Source organism: Metopolophium dirhodum, chromosome 8, assembly GCF_019925205.1.
Source record: "Metopolophium dirhodum isolate CAU chromosome 8, ASM1992520v1, whole genome shotgun sequence".
Lineage (NCBI taxonomy): Eukaryota > Metazoa > Arthropoda > Insecta > Hemiptera > Aphididae > Metopolophium > Metopolophium dirhodum.
The window spans coordinates 9,086,509-9,104,905 of NC_083567.1; the positions used below are offsets into that span (position 1 = coordinate 9,086,509).

The 18,397-nt window shown below is 28.7% G+C and overlaps 1 protein-coding gene and 1 pseudogene across 1 annotated transcript; one reads left to right on the forward strand and one right to left on the reverse strand.

The window, feature by feature from the left end:
* Window positions 1–1,455: 1,455 nt before the first annotated feature.
* On the reverse strand, window positions 1,456–2,532 carry LOC132949969 (uncharacterized). Its single transcript, XM_061021108.1, has 2 exons — window positions 2,214–2,532; window positions 1,456–1,787 (listed from the first exon to the last, which is right to left on the reverse strand). The coding sequence occupies exons 1-2, from the start codon at window positions 2,530–2,532 to the stop codon at window positions 1,456–1,458; spliced, it is 651 nt and encodes a 216-aa protein (XP_060877091.1).
* Window positions 2,533–11,722: 9,190 nt separating this feature from the next.
* On the forward strand, window positions 11,723–12,177 carry LOC132950205 (uncharacterized; annotated as a pseudogene).
* Window positions 12,178–18,397: the final 6,220 nt, after the last annotated feature.

Below are 18,397 nucleotides of genomic sequence, written 5' to 3' on the forward strand. Positions count from 1 at the left end.
TAAATTTTAGAATCTGATCGGAGCCAAAAATATATTAATTTTACAATGATGTGTTTTTAATTTTTTTTTTCTTATTTTGTATTTTTTGTCAGTCTGTTAGTAGTAAAAATAATTAAGGAAAACAAGTTAAAGAAGACCGGGAATTTGTACGCGTTTTGATTTGTATTGAACTCTATACAGACATTTTCAGTTTCGAATTGTTTTAATTTTTATTTCTTAGAATGTCAATACAATTTGTTGCGTAAAAAAGCTTGAACATTTAATACAAGGCTCTCAAAATATAGTTACAATGACATTTGATAAAGTTTAAATGTTTACAAATACCTAAAAATAGTGGAAATGTGCAAATTATTTTGAGTCAGAAATTCATGAAAATTTCTCTTTTTAAATCTAAGATTTGAAAATATAATACAAAATTCCTCATCAATTTGTCTTCTTTTATCAAAACAAAATACCTACAAGAAAGTCAAATTAAATTTTTATTTTGAAGTTCATATTTTTACAAATATGGATATTCACTCGTTTTCTCATGTAGTGATGTTATTATTTTGTTGTTATTCAAAAATTAATAATTGTAAATACATGACAATTTCACTGAATGTTTATATTCTCATTTTTTATACACCAAAAAATTTTGTAAATATTTTAACTCGTTTGATCTGTTTACGGATAATTTCAAATTTCAATTTTTTTTCTTTTTTTTCTATAAATATCAATTACATATATTATATAAATTAAAGTAGTTGAAATAAATTAAAAAATACATGGGTACAATTTTTTTTATAAGCATTTAAAGATCAAATTTTAACAAAATATAACAAATTTAAAAATTAATAATTATTTTGTAACTAGTTAAAGATTTATATAATGTTCAACTTTTATAGCTATAAGGATTAAAAATTTAAAATAAGGTTCCACGTAAATAGGTTATAGTATATAAATTACTTTATTCATAATAATGTCATCATATTATACAGTGTGTTTCACTCAAATGGTAACACGAAATATCTCTGTTCAGCGACCTTGGATTGAATTGGGGTTTTTTCGAGAATCTAGGGAATACTAAAATACACATTTTGTGATCATTTTCGAATTTTTAATTCTTTTATTGTGCGCATGCGCAATAAAACTTACATTTTTTTAAAAGGCAACACCTATTTTCAACACCGGGTTTCGATAGAACTATTTTTTTTAAGCAACTTTGATAAACAAACTTTTTTCCTATCTCAAAAATTGACTGAATTACAGCAATCCTAAGTTTAAACAAAAAAGATTTTTGTAACATTTTGCAATGTTCTGTATTTTATCTTTTTATTATTATTTTTGGTTGGAAGCAAGATAAATGGAATCCATGCGTTTAGAGGTTATTTAAATAAAGTTAAACATTTTATTTTTATAGTTAAGTTTAAATTTAATTTAAATATTTTTTTAACATATTATTACAAATAATACAAATCACCTTATAAATTGTTCGAAGTTTTCCCCGTTGTTAAGTAAACATGATTGTAAGCGGCGCTTAACTTCGTCTTGAGAAGCTGCCGTTATTTGTTCCTTGGTCAGTTTTGAGCATGCTTCGGTGATTTTTTGTTTTAAATGCTGAAGGTTAATTGGTGGGTCAGCATAAACTACAGTTTTTAAATGACCCCAAAGAAAAAAATCAAGTGGTGTCAAATCTGGTGAACGCGCTGGCCAAGCTATCGGTCCATTTGTTCCCATCCAATTATTTCCAAATTGATCGTTGAGGTATTGTCTAACAACAATAGCATTATGTGCTGGAGCACCATCTTGTTGAAAAAACAAGTTTTCCCGAATATTTAATAAAACATTTTCTAACATGGGTGGTAAATTATTACAGAGAAAATCCAAATATCTTCTTCCATTCAGAGTTCCGTCATAAAAGTAGGGCCCTATTATGGAATCTCCTAATATTCCACACCACACATTTGTTCCCCACACTGTTTGGAAATTAGTTTCAAGAGCCCAATGTGGATTATTACTTGCCCAAAAACGGTTATTTTGTTTATTTATCACGCCATTATTGGTAAACTTACTTTCATCTGTCCAAAGAACATACTTTAAAAAATGAGGATTATCTTCAATTTTTACTAGTACCCATGCAATAAATAATAATCTACGTTCACTATCTCCAGCTCGAAGATGGTGTACTAAATCCGGTTTATAGGGGCGTAGTTTAAATTTTTTTAAAATTGAATGTACCTTGCGTGGGTTAATTCCAACTTCATTTGCAACATGACGTATGGATAATCGTGGGTTAATTTGAACATACGCCAATACTTGTATTTCAGTTTCTTCGTTAACTTCAGCCTGTGCTTGTGGTATTTGACGACGATTACCTCTATTTCCAAATGAACCATAAGTTCGGATCTGGTTTTCGAGCCTTAAAAAATAATTATGCGCTGGTTGATATCTATTAGGATATCTTTCAGCGTATAATTGTGCAGCTTGGCGAGAATTTCGATGGCACTCATTAAAAACTAATAACATATCCAATTTGTCACTATGACTAGCCATTTTTGTATTATAAATAATCGAAATATTAAAATAAAACAAGAAAAATCAGAATTCAATGCAAATGTATCCAATACGAACATATTTCTCGGTTTAAATAATCAAATAATAATTATAAATGTATAACTTTCAGTGAAATAACTTGATAAACAAAAATAGCTAGGTAGCAGGTACTCATTTCATAAGATAAACGAAGGTAGGTAAGTAAACTACATAATGTTATCCACTAGTCAGCCGATAAAGACACTTTATAAATATAATTATAATCTACCTTAGCTGCTTAGCTATTTCCAACCAAAAATAATAATAAAAAGATAAAATACAGAACATTGCAAAATGTAACAAAAATCTTTTTTGTTTAAACTTAGGATTGCTGTAATTCAGTAAACTTTTGAGATAGGAAAAAAGTTTGTTTATCAAAGTTGCTTAAAAAAAATAGTTCTATCGAAACCCGGTGTTGAAAATAGGTGTTGCCATTTAAAAAAATGTAAGTTTTATTGCGCATGCGCACAATAAAAGAATTAAAAATTCGAAAATGATCACAAAATGTGTATTTTAGTATTCCCTAGCTTCTCGAAAAAACCCCAATTCAATCCAAGGTCGCTGAACAGAGATATTTCGTGTTACCATTTGAGTGAAACACACTATACTTAGTATTATCATAGACTAACCGTCTTCGCTCAGAATCATTTTTCTTATACAATGATAATATATTATCATTGTATTCAAATTTAACACAATTTGATACAGTGACCCACTTATAACCTACTGTACATAGTACCCACTTGCCCACCTATTCAAAATTAATTTTAATATTTTAAAGGAAATCGACATCTTAATTCATAATTAAATTTCAAACTTTCTTGTTGAATTCAATGCAAAAAATAATATTATAATAATTAAATTTAAAATTTTATATGACGTCATTACGTGGGGAGAACCTAAATGTATGAGTAACAATCATATATTATAATATCTTGGATTCTGTTTTATTCAATATCATGTGAGTTTTTTATTAAAATAATAATATACTTACTTGTATATTTTTTATTAGGAAAAACAGCTGTTTAAAAAAATTATATTTACATTAACATAATTATCAGCTATTATCTATATAATAAATAAACGACAAAGAATGTATGTACCTGTGTCTTTTAATATGCATTCCTAAACCGTTTATCCGATTCCGATAAAATTTGGTACAGAGATAGACTAGATCTCAGGGAAGAAAATAGGCTACATTTTGTCGCGAAAAAGGTAAATACTTCCTCAACCCATGGAGTTTCTCAAACAGAGTTTGTTCTGTTCGTAATTGTCAAGGCAAGGTCTGTAGGAAATCATAGGCATAAATAGTGTTATTTTTTTTTTGGGGGGGGGGGGGGGGGGGGGCTGTAGCGCAGGTTACTCAGCTAAGTATATTTGATACTCTTATAATGATTGTAAATTATAGTAGTGAAATCATTAGTTTTTTGGGGAGGGCTGTAGACATTTTACATTTTACATTTTACAATTTACATAATGTTAAAATATTAAATAATGCTAAAATTTAAACATAATGAAGTAAATATTATAATTTGTGAAAATATTTATTAGGCTAAGAAATTATTGGTGGGGAGGGGGATTGCCCCCATGACTTGATTATAATATCCTTTGGTGGTAGGTGGGTATAAGTTATTGTTCATTGCCACACCTAAAATTAATTTTGACTCATTGACTGATCAACGTAGATGGTAGATCCTAAATAATAATACCTTGAGGCTTGCAGTTGCAGCAATACTTTCGTATTACCATGTAAGTGTGCACTAAGATATAGCATCTTTCAAAATTCGCATTTTAAATGCTTATTCAAGTTTTTTAAGTCTAAAGATGAACTGTGAACATGTTTAAGTTTTGAACATCATACACCGAATATTAAATAAACGAATTGAACAAAGTTTGAATCTTATAGAGTTGTCACTTTTAACGGGAGACTAAATACACGGATTTAGTTATTGATTAATTAAAAATAAAAAAATAATAATAATGTATACATTAGTTCTTTTACAATAAAGTGTATTCAATCTTCTTTTTAAATTAAAAAAACGTAGCATATTTTTTAAATTATTATTAGTAATATATTTTATTAGTTTATATGATTATTAGAAGTCCAAATATTGTAAACATATGATACAATTTAAATGTAATAACAAAATAAAATTTGATTAATTTGGTTTTTATTGTAATTTACAATCAGTGTTTCCTAGAAATTGAAAACTATCAACAATAATTTAACAAAACCGTTTTGTGTCTGTGTACCAGGGGTACCTAGTACCTACTTACTTGTGTATGTTGGACAGAATAATAATATATTTAGTTTGGCACAAAGGATTACATATTAAGCTACGTGAACAGCTGCCACGCACTTGGTGCGCACTCATTGAATCCTATCTGACTGAACGTCAGTTCACAGTCATACACGATGAATAAATAACTGAATGGAAAAACATATCAGCTGGAGTTCCACAAGGCAGTGTCCTCGGACCTCTTTTGTATTTACTTTACACAGCTGACATTCCAACTACCAACTACTCAATGACAGCTATGTTTGCCGATGATACATCAATACTGGCAACTGATGAAGACCAGCAAACTGCGACTAATCAACTTCAACGAGCACTTAACAACGTCTCCAATTGGACCAATTGGAAAATCAAAATTAACAGCGACAAATCGGTACACGTAAATTATACTTTGCGTAAAAGTGTATACTACCCAGTATGGTTGAATCAGCAGATCATCCCACAGAACGATTCTGCAAAATACCTAGGAATGCACCTCGATTCACGATTAAATTGGAAACATCACGTTCGCCAGAAAAAACTGCAAATTAAACTGAAATTGGCTGATCGGTAGACACTCCGAATTAGATCTCACATGCAAACGTCTTTTGTATGTAGCGATAATTAAACCAATATGTTCCTATGGAATACAGCTGTGGGGCTGTGACAGTAAGTCCAATATTGAGATTATCCAATGTTGCCAAAACATTGCTCTCCATACTATTGTCGCAGCATACCGGTACGATAGAAATGACACTGAGATCCACTGAGATTTGATGATGACCTCCGTCCAGGACGAGATTATCAAGTTTGCCAGAAAACACGAGAAAAGACTAGATAAACACACCAATCCAGCAGCAATTCAACTACTTGATAACTCTCAAGACAACAGGCGTCTCAAACGCCGAAGACCATATGACTTAGTATAAATTATAAGACTAAGGCTGGGACCTCTCCACTAGGAAGGATAACCCAAACATGTTTTTTTATGTATATTTACTAAATATTTATTCATTTATTCATTCAAATTAGATATTTTCAATTTAAACATTATGGAAGTCATATTCGAATTGCTCTTAACTTGTCATTATGAATACACTGCAGATAATATTACTCAAAAAGCCAAAAAGATGTCTACAAAAATGTATCTTTTCTATTTTAGCGAACATGAGCAATACTCAATAAGAGTTCATTTATTTAGGACAAATGTATAATTCCCAGAATACACTAAACTGAGGAAGAAGAAATAATATATATACTTAAATTTATTTATTTATTATCAACTTGAAGTTAAACTATTTCATTTGAAAACCACTAACTAGAGATTTATCTATTCAACAATAACTTTCCTGTTACTTCTGATAGGTATAAATATTAACATTGGTTATCTTACCTTCACAAACTGAAAGTAATGGACGATTGTAAATTAAACAAATATATTCAAAAATGTGTTTAATTTATCTAAATTTGCCCTTAAACTTGGACTTTTTTGGGAAACACCCTACGGCGAATTGGGACCGTTGACACTGACGAGCAGGGTAATCGAACCCCAGGCTCCTACATGGTATAGTGGTATGTATCGTCGCCAATCGCATGGAAGACCAGATCCGATTCATCTATACTACAATAGTGACTTAAGTGTTAGTCAGTGGTGGTGGTGCTACATTGATTAATTTTAAAGACAAACTTGACTCTAAAAGTCATACCGAAATCAAAGCCAACTAATCAACTCTTGGTAAAACTATTGTGTAGGTATCCTACGCACTTGAATACAATTTATCAAATTTAAAAGATGCCATAGGATCTAAATATAGTTACAGAGATATTTAACTTCTGCATACTAAATACTATGATAAAGACATATTTTGTGTTGTATTAGTTGGTCGTTGATGTAGATTATAATATATTGCTAATAATTGAGAACTAACGGAGGATAGAGTCATAGACGTCACTTAGGGGTGTAAAAGGGTACTTATGTTACCCGAAAAAGTACTATATTAGAAAAAAATGAACTAAACGGATTTAAATAAGTATGGTCAAATCACAAATATTATAAAGTTGGTGAATTTGATAACTATAGTAACCCAGATTGAATTATTTTTAATAAGAGTGAAATATTTATAATAGAACAGTTGAAACAAGTATTTGCCATAGAATGCACATTTATAAAAATTCTACATATTTTATTAAAATTCTAAAACAAAAAATGCACCTATGTTTAAATATTGGCTATTTGTAATGGTACATGAAATTAGCTGTATTCGAATATCGAGTGTTAAGTATAGGATTACGGATATCAGCGACTGGAGTATACATCTCGGATTCGAGTTATAACTATTTTATTCAATGTAACGTGAATTTTTTTATTTAAATAAAAGAATTTTTTTGTCATGTTAGTAATATAATATTATACTTGCTATTACAATTTCGATTTATTATAATGTCTGTTTTAAAAAATAATATTTTACAAATTTAATATTGACATTAATAACATTTAATATTATCACAGATAATATATTATAATGATTAATGAAAAATATTTTAAATATTAAAACTGTATTAATAAATAAAAATAAGATAAACTACATTAATACTTTTACAATAAACTTTATTCAATATTATTTTATTTTTTTTTTAATTAAAAAAAAAAAAATCTTGTACTAATATATTTTATGTTTGTTGTTTTATATTTTTTGGGAAGTTCTTTAAATATTTTATAGGTAATCTGATTATTAGAGTTCCAAAATATTCTAAATGTATGATACAATTTAAAATGTATGCAGATTTTAATAAAATTTGATTAATATTAGTATTTTATTGTAATTTACAATCAATTACAAATATTCTAGAAATGGAAAATTATCAACTATAAATTTAACAAAACACTTTTGTATCTTTATGTACCTACTTGTGTGTGTTGGACAGAATTCCGGATTGCCAGATAAATACTAATAAGCTACCTAATGAATCAATTATAACTAATAATGGGAAATGGTTTTAACACAATAAGCATTGTGTCATAGATATTTTAACTTATAGGATTCTTTAAACTTTACTTCTGATAGGTATAAATATTAACTTCAGTTATCTTACCTTCACAAACTGAAAGTAATGGACAATATTGTAAATTAAACAAAAATATTCAGAAATGTGTTAAATTTATCTTAATTTGCCCTCAAACATGGACCTGATTCGGAAATCAGCTACAGCGGGTACTTTAACACTGATGAGCAGGGTAATCGAACCTAGGTATCCTTGGTAGTATAGTGGTAAGTTGTAAGTATCGTTGCCTATCGCGTACAAGATCGAGTCCAATTCCTCACGGGTGATTCCATTTTCCTCTAAAATCGAGATACTGTTTTCTCCACTGTCCATTTTCCTCCACAAAAAAAAGGTTGGTTTCCATTTTCCTCCACATTATTTTATACTGAAATCATGTCTATTTTCCTCCAATATTTTATCCAGTGTTGTAGTATTACGTTCCGTATTATAAAGGTAAAGTAAGGCTAGGATTCAGGTCTTGCATATATTATAATAACGTTAAATTTAACAAAAAACTATTGAAATTTGTAAACGTAATTATAACGAAAAGCAATAATCAAAAATAATTTAATACCGCAAAACAAAACATAACTATCAACGAAATATATTATATATCATTAAACAAAACATAACTAAAGAAATATTTTAAAATCTTTTTATTTAAAAGGTCTATTTGTTTCGTAGAAACATTTTTTTCTTGCGACAATCTAAGAATTGATTATATTATATTTCATATCCGGGCCATTACCTACCCGAATTAGTTATTATTTTTAAATTGTATAGGTATTATTGTATTAACACTATTTCAAGTAACGATAAACGCGAAACTTGAATAACGTTTTAATTAATAAATTTATATAAAAAAAATAACAATAATCGCAAATGTTGGATAACGTTTGAATTCTGAATAACGATAAACGTAAAAGTTGCGTAATGTTTTAATAAATTGTAAATAACATAAAACAGAATTTTTTTCCAAATGCAAGCAGTAGGATCACATTTTCAGTTAATACATTTCGGTATCGGCTATATCTATATCAATTGTCGATTGAGCTTAATAAAGAATAGTTTTAAATTTTTTTGATATACATAAACTATTTATATTAACTATTTTATTATTTTTTTTATTATTTATTGGTGGAAAATGGAAAGTGGAGGAAAATGGTCAAGCATTATTTTTTATTTTTTTGGAGGAAAACAGTATCTCGTTTTTGAGGAAAATGGCTACAGCCTTCCTCACCGGGGATCCAATTTAACACTGTTAAGCGGGTTATCTGCCTCTATATATCTAGTTATCACCATAGTTGTCACCGGTAGGAGAAGATTAACATACAGAGGTAAAATCACAAAATAAGGATTATAAACAACAGCGACTGAGTCGGTCAGTTAAGCTGCAGGTCAAGTTGGGTAAACGGACTGACACGGTACGCAGGTATGCAAGGTAAATTATTACAGACTTTTGTCTTATAATAAGACACCAAACCAACTGTACAGTACTGTTTCTGTCAATACCCCAATCTGAGTGTCACCGCATTTCCATCACTACATTAGCGACGGACTACTACACGGATACTAGCCCGCGTCAGGACATAACCCATTCGGCTCCGGTTTTTACAACACAAATTCCTTTCCACTTCTTATAGGACTGTTTCAAATCAGAGGTGGTTAAAAATGTGTTGGTATTTTTAAAATTTTATATTCCATGTAAATCGTAAACATTATATTATATAAACTCATATATACGACATTGTGAATTAAAAATTAAAATTTCTTCGCTCAGAATCTAAATTATTTAATATTATACAATTTATTAGTGTTTTATTTTTCTTAAAATTTTAGAACTAATCTAATGCCACCGGTTTCTCTGACGCGTCGCGTGGACTTGTGAATGGGAGTATGTAGTTTCTATTGTCACAACGACAGCGTTTCTATCGACGTCCACGACTGACAACTGGATTGACCGACAAAGGCATATTTCGATGAGACCATTGACGTGACAACTGAAGGACTATTTTAATAGTCAGTATAAATATATATAATATATATTTTGATATACAATAAAAGTTTTTTCATTACCCAACATGTATCTTGTTATTCCAACCATTCAAACATTTGAACCTATTCACTTCATATACCACCTCATTCACATTCTCCAAAATCAAACACATTTGTTTCTGTTTTACTACCATTGATCTTTAGTTAAGATCCTTTCCCTACCAACGGTATTATTTACCTCTTATTAACCTTTTCCATTCGTTTTCCACTAACACTTTATTATTTGCAAACATTATAAACAATAAAACCTCCTGCTTATTTGTTTTGTTATCTCGACTATTATTCTATTAGTTATTACTAAGTAGAATATGTTTCACGCTGAACCCTGGATACTTATTGATAAAATAGTATACATGATTATAGTAGCTTACCTTTATGATCTGTAAATATATTAAAATTGTAATTAATTAATTAGCGTGTTATAAATCATAAGCTATTAGAATTAAATAGTAATTTTTTTTAGGTTAATATTTTCCTAACAAATAAACTATAATTAAATTCATAAAGTTCATACAATTTTCAACAAAAATATATATTTCAAACTTATTAGTATTCAAACTTAAAAGTGCTAATAAATAAAAAAGTTCCGAGATCCACACGGTAAATACAGTACCTACAGTAAAAGATATGATATTTTATATAGTATAACAATATATAAATACATCACGAGGACTTACTATTTCATTTAACAATTATATATTATTTTAAAACGTGTATTTTATTGTAATATAAAAGTATCTATAGTCTATTCAAAATGAGATGATAACTCGGTGGCCAAGTTGTGCGCATGGGCGTGGCTATTGCTCCGTGGTAGCGCTTGAGGCGCCGCCGCGGACAGGAGCTTTAATTAGTCTAGTATCGACTGCCGATGTGTGAGGATAATTTAAAATGCATTGCGCGTATTTTTTGTATGTCTGTCGGTCGCGGTCACCAAACGGTTTACTTACACTCTAATATATTAAATATACTATATTTAATATAGTATTAGTATAGATATTATATTTTGTATTGTATACTCAGTCCATGATATGAAGTACAGATAATTAAAATATCCATTTGTTTATTAACAATACTACAATAGGGTATTGTAAATATTATACAAAACAATTACGTATACGCGAGTCATTCATAAATTAAAACTATTTTTATTTACGTTTTTTTATAAGACAATTTATCATATATAAATCACAAACATTTTTAAATGATCGTCAAAATAATAATAGCAAATTTAAATACAATATAAATACATAATAGATTTATTTTTTTAGACAATTATATACATTTTATTACTTAACGCGGAACGCATGACGCACACACGCACATCCACGTTTCGCGTGACACGTCCCCGTTGCTTCGGTCACGTGATCGATGCTTGTGGAGGGAGTATGACCGGCGGCTGACCAAAACTGGTCGCCGCCGAGTCATCATCTCATTTTGAATAGACTATACTATTAATTATTATAGTAAAATTTATATATACAATAAATGTGTAAAATTAGTGGACTTACTCATAAAATAATCTTCCACTTTGTATAAGTCAAACATATAAAAACATAAATATTTGATTAGTTCGTTTTGGTATACCTAACATACAAATAAGTAGGTAACTACGTTGTTTAAATAGTTCGTTACGTTACCTATAGAGCTTTTCGCCGAGAAAACACGCCCGTTCTGCGCATGCAGACTGACGACTACTCGCTCGCCGAGGCTCTATTTCCTCCCACCAAGATTCGTGACGACAGTAGGCGATAGATACCCCAGATTATAGGAATTTATCGATGCCTGAGAAAAATGCTTTTATTTATATTTGTATATGTTTATATATGTTTTGAAAAACATAGTTGCGAAGTTTGTATTCATTATGCAAAATCACAAAAAAAATTGGATGACTCTTTTTTACTTTGTTATTTCAAAGCATATGAAAATTCAGAAAAATCAATGTTTGGCAATTTAATGATGCCACAACATGAATTTTATGATTTTATAGATGAGTTAGAAAACATTTTTATAAATAGGTTTCCACAATTATTTATTAAAAATGAAGTAGGTATTAAGTTAAAGTTAAGCATGACTAATGTTGTATTTCGACATCCGTGTCCACTATTTAATAGAGTATTTAATTTATTATTTTATAAGATTTAGGATTCATGCTGCTATTAAATTTTTAAATAGGAATTTAATATCAGAAAAACAAAAAAAAAATAGAGAATTGTGTATATTAAATCATTTATAAATAAATTAGAAAGAAAGCCATTTGTGATAACATTTTGTACTTAATTATGTTTATAATTAATTATAATATGTATTTATTTTTAATTGTTTATAGTAAAAATTATAAAGTATTTGTAATTTACCTGCATTCTAAAATGTTTTAATTGTAAAAATATTGTTTGATATTGTGATAAATTTAAATTAATATATTTTTGGAGACAACGATTTGCATTTTTTACTTTTCTATTACTTTTACCAAAGTACAATATTATGAGTATTGAGTTGCAATTGAAAAGTTCACTGAGCTTAATTCAATAATTCAAATTTCAATATTATGGTATGTAAGTATATACAATAAATTAGCATTGGTATTTGTGGTCACACTGATTTGGGAGACAACCAATCAGAACACATTATTCATTTTTTACATTGCAGCATAGGAAGCGGTGGCTGGCAGTTGTCCGAATAATGATAAAGACCGATAAGAGTGGTTGTACGGAGGTTAACCTGTGGTTACCCTGTGACCAACTTGAGGTGGTGTTGCACAGCAAGTCGGGGGATATTTTCGATTTGCGGAGCGGAGCGACGGCGCCGAGGAGCGTAGCGACGAGTGCCGCTAGCATGGCATCACTGTACGATGTTTTTTAAAATTGGTGTCACTGTAAAATGCTGGTATATGCTGGTATGGTATTGTGGTATAAGCTGCCTTATCATTTTTCGGACAACTGCCCCCTACCCCATAGGAAGTGCACAATCTGTTTTCATATAATCTGTGATACTAGCGACGCTAGTCAGCACTCAGCAGTCAGGCCAGTCACGTCCTACCAACGGCAGCTATAGGTAGGTACGCGAGGGAATGCGCAGAACGAGCCGATTTTCGTCAGGCCGCGTCGTGTTCTCTCCGTGAACAGAGTACAGGTATATCATTAATGATTGTGGGTAATTCATTTAACATAGTCAATAGTACGTGTTAGTGAACGTTTCGAATATTTTAATATCATTTTTTAATATAAATTTAACGCCAATTGATTTCTCGATGTTTTTCATTTTTTATATTTAGGCAATAGTACGTTGTACTTATTGGATTTCCACCACTCATTTATAGTATTTATACTTTATAGAGTATTATAATATATATGATTATTCTTATGTTTGTATACTGGATATTATTCAATTCTAAGTGGAGCGATGGTTGGCCTAGTAATGATGGTTTTTTTTTTAAATGTCCTCATTTCATTCTGAATACACTTTTTATAGTAGAAAAAAATCTTTGATCTTAAATTTTCAGAGTGGTTTCTAGTAGTAAATGGAAACTTGTTAAAACATTTGGCTGGAGCAGTTTTGAAGAGTTGACGTATTTTTCTAGAATGTTCTAGACACAATAATATCTATAATTTTATAATTTTAATAATATTTATTTAAAAAAATGTCAAATTGTCTACTTCATCACGATTATCGACAGACAACTTTCTCTACATGCATCAATCATTCAATGTCGTTAAGTATTAGGTGTACTAAATGTCTAATTATAATAACGGTAAACATATTTGTGGTCTTACCAGGTAAAGGAATGCCTATAGGTATAAAAGTAATTATTACAAGTTTATATGGGTAACTAATAACTATTTTATTTGGAATTGTTTTGTTTATGTAATATTGAACAATTTAATAATAATATTGCATTATAGGGTACCTATTAATACCGTTAAGCCATAAAGTTTTAGGGGTGCCCTCTGGGTGGGGAGTGGGCAAAGGGACCATTGACCACAAAGGGAATATTTTACTTTTTGTACCTTTGTAAAAGTAAGTATAATATAATATAGACTTATTTATATTATATTATTATTAAAGATTGAATTTAAAAATTATTTACTATGTTATTAATCTCAATTGTCGTCAATTTATATTTATTATTTTGTTTAAAGTTTTAAAAACTTATTAACTATATAATAATATGATGTGATGACTGATGATGTGATATTAGTATATTACTTATTATAGTTATAGTATTAGCGGGGTTATAAATTATAAACTAGTCTCAATTTGCAATAAAATTAAAATAGTAAAATTAGGTAGGTAAATTTATTTATCATTAGGTAAGGAATTTAATTATTTATTCGTTCAAATTTGTAATAATTGTTTTTCGATTAAACATTAAAATAATCTAAAAACAAATATCATTATAAATATTGATGTAGCATGTGTCGGTTACTCTGATAAGAAGTAAACATTTTGTATGGAATTACAAAAAAAAAAGTTCAATGTATATCATATTATTTAGTTGGAAGAATGAAAAGGTTCTATATAGAGAACTTTTTTCTTCTTATACACTTTTTTTTCCAGTTTTTGGTTTTTATAAAATGTGTGGATGTCTAATACTTAATATTCACAATGTATCTGATAATAATTGTGTTTATTTATTCATTAAAATTATGGTTATATTCATAAGACATCCCGAAAAAAAGATATAGGGTATTAAAGTTAAAAATCGCTCTGCTGAACAATTGGTTATTGTGACAGAACTTTTTCATTCTCAACCCACGATTTATCACTTTATCATTAGGTTATAAAATGCTGGGACGTTTGGCATCGGGGAGGTTAGATAGATGTATTCATGTACTTCAAGTGGAGGCATATTCAAATAAATTCTAAATACGCCACTATTTTCTACCCATTCTTAGTGAGAGAGAGAAAATATAGTTAAACAACAAAGATAACAAAATGTTTAGAAATAAAATATAAATACCTATCATTTTATAACGAATTTAAAATAAATATCAACAACTTCTTTTTTAGTTGTATATAAAATCAAATCAAAATAAAATAAATAAATATAAATACTATCATTTAATATATATTATGTATCTATGAAAAATCCAGAAAATGTATTAAAAAGTTTATAAATATTATTGTTAGCACTTAGCAGCCATGGCATTATGTCAATAAAAAATATTATCCATAATTATCAATTTTCTATAATCCGCTACCTATAGAATATATTAACAAAATATTTAATTTATATTAATGATACATTGAAATTAAAAATTAATATAGTACAATAATACCACAAAACGTTTTCGGATTTACATCTGAAAAAGTATAATAATTTAAATATTTGATTTATGGATGTACTGTTATGATTTGTGATTAATATTACTCATAAAAATAAATATAAAAATTTTATCATTTATATTTTTAAAAACAAAAATGTATTTATTGAATTAAAATTTTTTTATTAAAACGCATACTATACAGTATACGCTCACAACACACATTAATTAGTGCTATAATTGTAATTCTCTATGTAAAGGGAATCCAGTTGGTCGTGTTTTAAGGAAATGAATATAGTTTAACATGATGACATTTAAATGACTTGTAAGTGTGTGCAAAGTAAAAGTAAACGAAGATTAGTGTGTGTAAGTTTAATCTGTAATCATTTTCGGTCAATATGCGTTGATTAGGTTATAACTTGAAAAATTGCACACATTCAATTAATTTAAGTCGACGTGTTTAATACATGATTTAATGAATGCGGTTGGTGTCGTGCAAAGTCGAACAACAAAAATTAAAATATCACACGCATAAAAATCGTTAGTTGTTCTAACTCCAAATGCAGTAGTTAATGTCCAATAGATACATTTGAGTGTCGATTTTGACTTGGGACTCAATAAGTGTTAATTTTACAATTTTTACTACTAGTCAACATAATTAAAATTACTAAAAATATAAAAATGACAAGTACATTTTAATGCTATATTAAGATATTATAAAGTAGTGAGATCAACTTCCAAGTTTTTTAATTTATTTCAAATTGAAACTACGTCATAGTTGAAATAACCCCAAGATACGGAACAATAGTGATTATAAAAATAAAAATAATTCGCCCCCATGAAGAATTCAAACCCTAACGCAGTAACCCCTAGACTCATCTATCGTGATAAAACTGATTTTGGGTGTTATAATGAATTATTATTATTTCTTAACAGTTAACATTATGCGTTGAGTCACGTATTATTGTGGTTGATATAAATTACTATGCAGTTGATTTAAATCAACTTCTTTATTACTGTGGTGGCACCAATCACTACAATATTACATTACTACACTATAGATAGATAATATCTATACTATGTGTTATCTTGTACAACTTACCCATTAAACTGTATGTTAATTAATTAATTATTTAAAACTTATTTAAACTAAAGAAGGTAGATCGACTTCTATATTAGTTTTATGTAGAAATAATTTTAAAATATTAATTTATGATTTTCGGGCTTACCTTTCACCTCTGAAATTATAAGATAATTTATCACATAATTACTAGGTATATTAATATAAGTTATTAGGTATACACATATTAAAGGTAGAATTTCACATTGTTACAATAAACACGTTGTTGTCTTGTTGTTTTATAACCTTTTCGGACATTAAAAGTGCTTAGATTTTCTTCACCAGTATCTTTTCTGATAGGAAAGTGAACTTAGTTGGTACTTTGGAGGGTAAAAAATAAAAATTGTCCAGCAGTTTTCAAAAACTCTATGAAAAAGTAAGGAAACCCGGAATTTTTAGATAAAATCCATTTTAATTTTTTGTGTAACTCTAAAACAAATGACCGTAGATACATGACATTTTGACTGGTTGCTTATATTAGCATATTTTTTTTATATCACTTATATGAAAAAAATTCTTACTGTTTCAAAAACAATTATTGTCTGTGTTCTTCAAACTTGAAAAAATTTTTCATATAAATGATATCAAAAAATTAAAACAACGTTGCACAGCCAAAGCTCTCTTTTTTATGTGGTAAAAATCTCGTCTCTCAGTTATGTCTGTAACCTTCTCGGTTCTTTCCCGCGGAAAACAGTATTTGCCATGTTTAACATTTGTAAGACGGAGACAACACATGCAAGTGTAGCGTCCTCTTAAGTATCAAAACTAAGTTTACAATTTATTTGTGGAGGGGGGGGGGGGGGGGGTAAACCTTTAGTTATAATAATAATGAATTGAACTTGACCCTTTGAAACTCAGTCTATTTAAACGTTATAGATGTTGATTCCATACTTTCTCTTGATCCTTTCCATTCAGCCCTACTTATTTCTTACCTGACTGACAAGCCTACTACCTTAAATGTTAAATAGTCATTATTAGATTTTAAAAAAAAATAAATAATTATTTTAACTTCATAGTTTGGCGATCGTACAATTCTAGACTTCACTACTTTCTCATATCTTCGTAAACTGTGTAAATATCAAAGTAAATTAGACTACAATAAATATTTAGAAAATGCACAAATCTCAATCAATTTTTATAAGTAGTTAACTTTTCTGGAGCTTCATTAAATCAAAAACTTCTAATGACCCATTGCCCCAAATATGTTTTTAGAATAGGAACATTAGTCGTGGTAGTAATAACAATGATGTAATAGCCATGAAATAGTAAATTAATTTACCAGACATTTCGTTGCATTTATATAAGGATGGAGATTCCCCTAAATTAATTTGAATGATCCAATAATTGATCATAGAAATACTTAAAAAATGTAAACTGTATTAATCTATATACATCGATAAGATATATATTCTAAAGTGGCATTTGATGTTTTGCGGCACATTCCGCGAGTGGCGATGTCACCACGCGATTAGCCATTCTCACCCGCTGCATTAGTTTCATATCAATAAATATAAGATAGAACCTAATTGCGAATACTGGAAAAATTATCCTCTTACAGTTTTGGTTCATTTTTTTGTAATTTAGTTGGAATTGGTCGAATGGACTTTAAACTCTCCACCATAATAATAACGTATATGATTTTCTATACACAAATACATTTCAAAAGTATTTAGATTAAGCATGAATGGTAAAATATTTGCATAGGTATATAATATTATTTTGGATTATTTAAGATTTATAAAATTTGATTTATTTTAGTTTACTCACCGAGATCCTTACAAAAATTTTCTGGTGTTACGAGTTTGTCATCTGCACATAAACAAATTAAAAAATAAGCACGGGTATTCAGTTCGGTTACTTTTTTGACTTGTTACATTATAAACAAAAATGCATAGTTATATACAACCACAGCTGTATAATACAATGACTGAGGTAAATATAATGATAATGATACTTACTTAAATTGTAATGATACTTACCGATAATTTTTAAGTTACGGTTATCATTGAAGAAATCATGTGCATTTTCTAGAATGTTTAATATTTTATCATTAATTATATTGATAACATTTG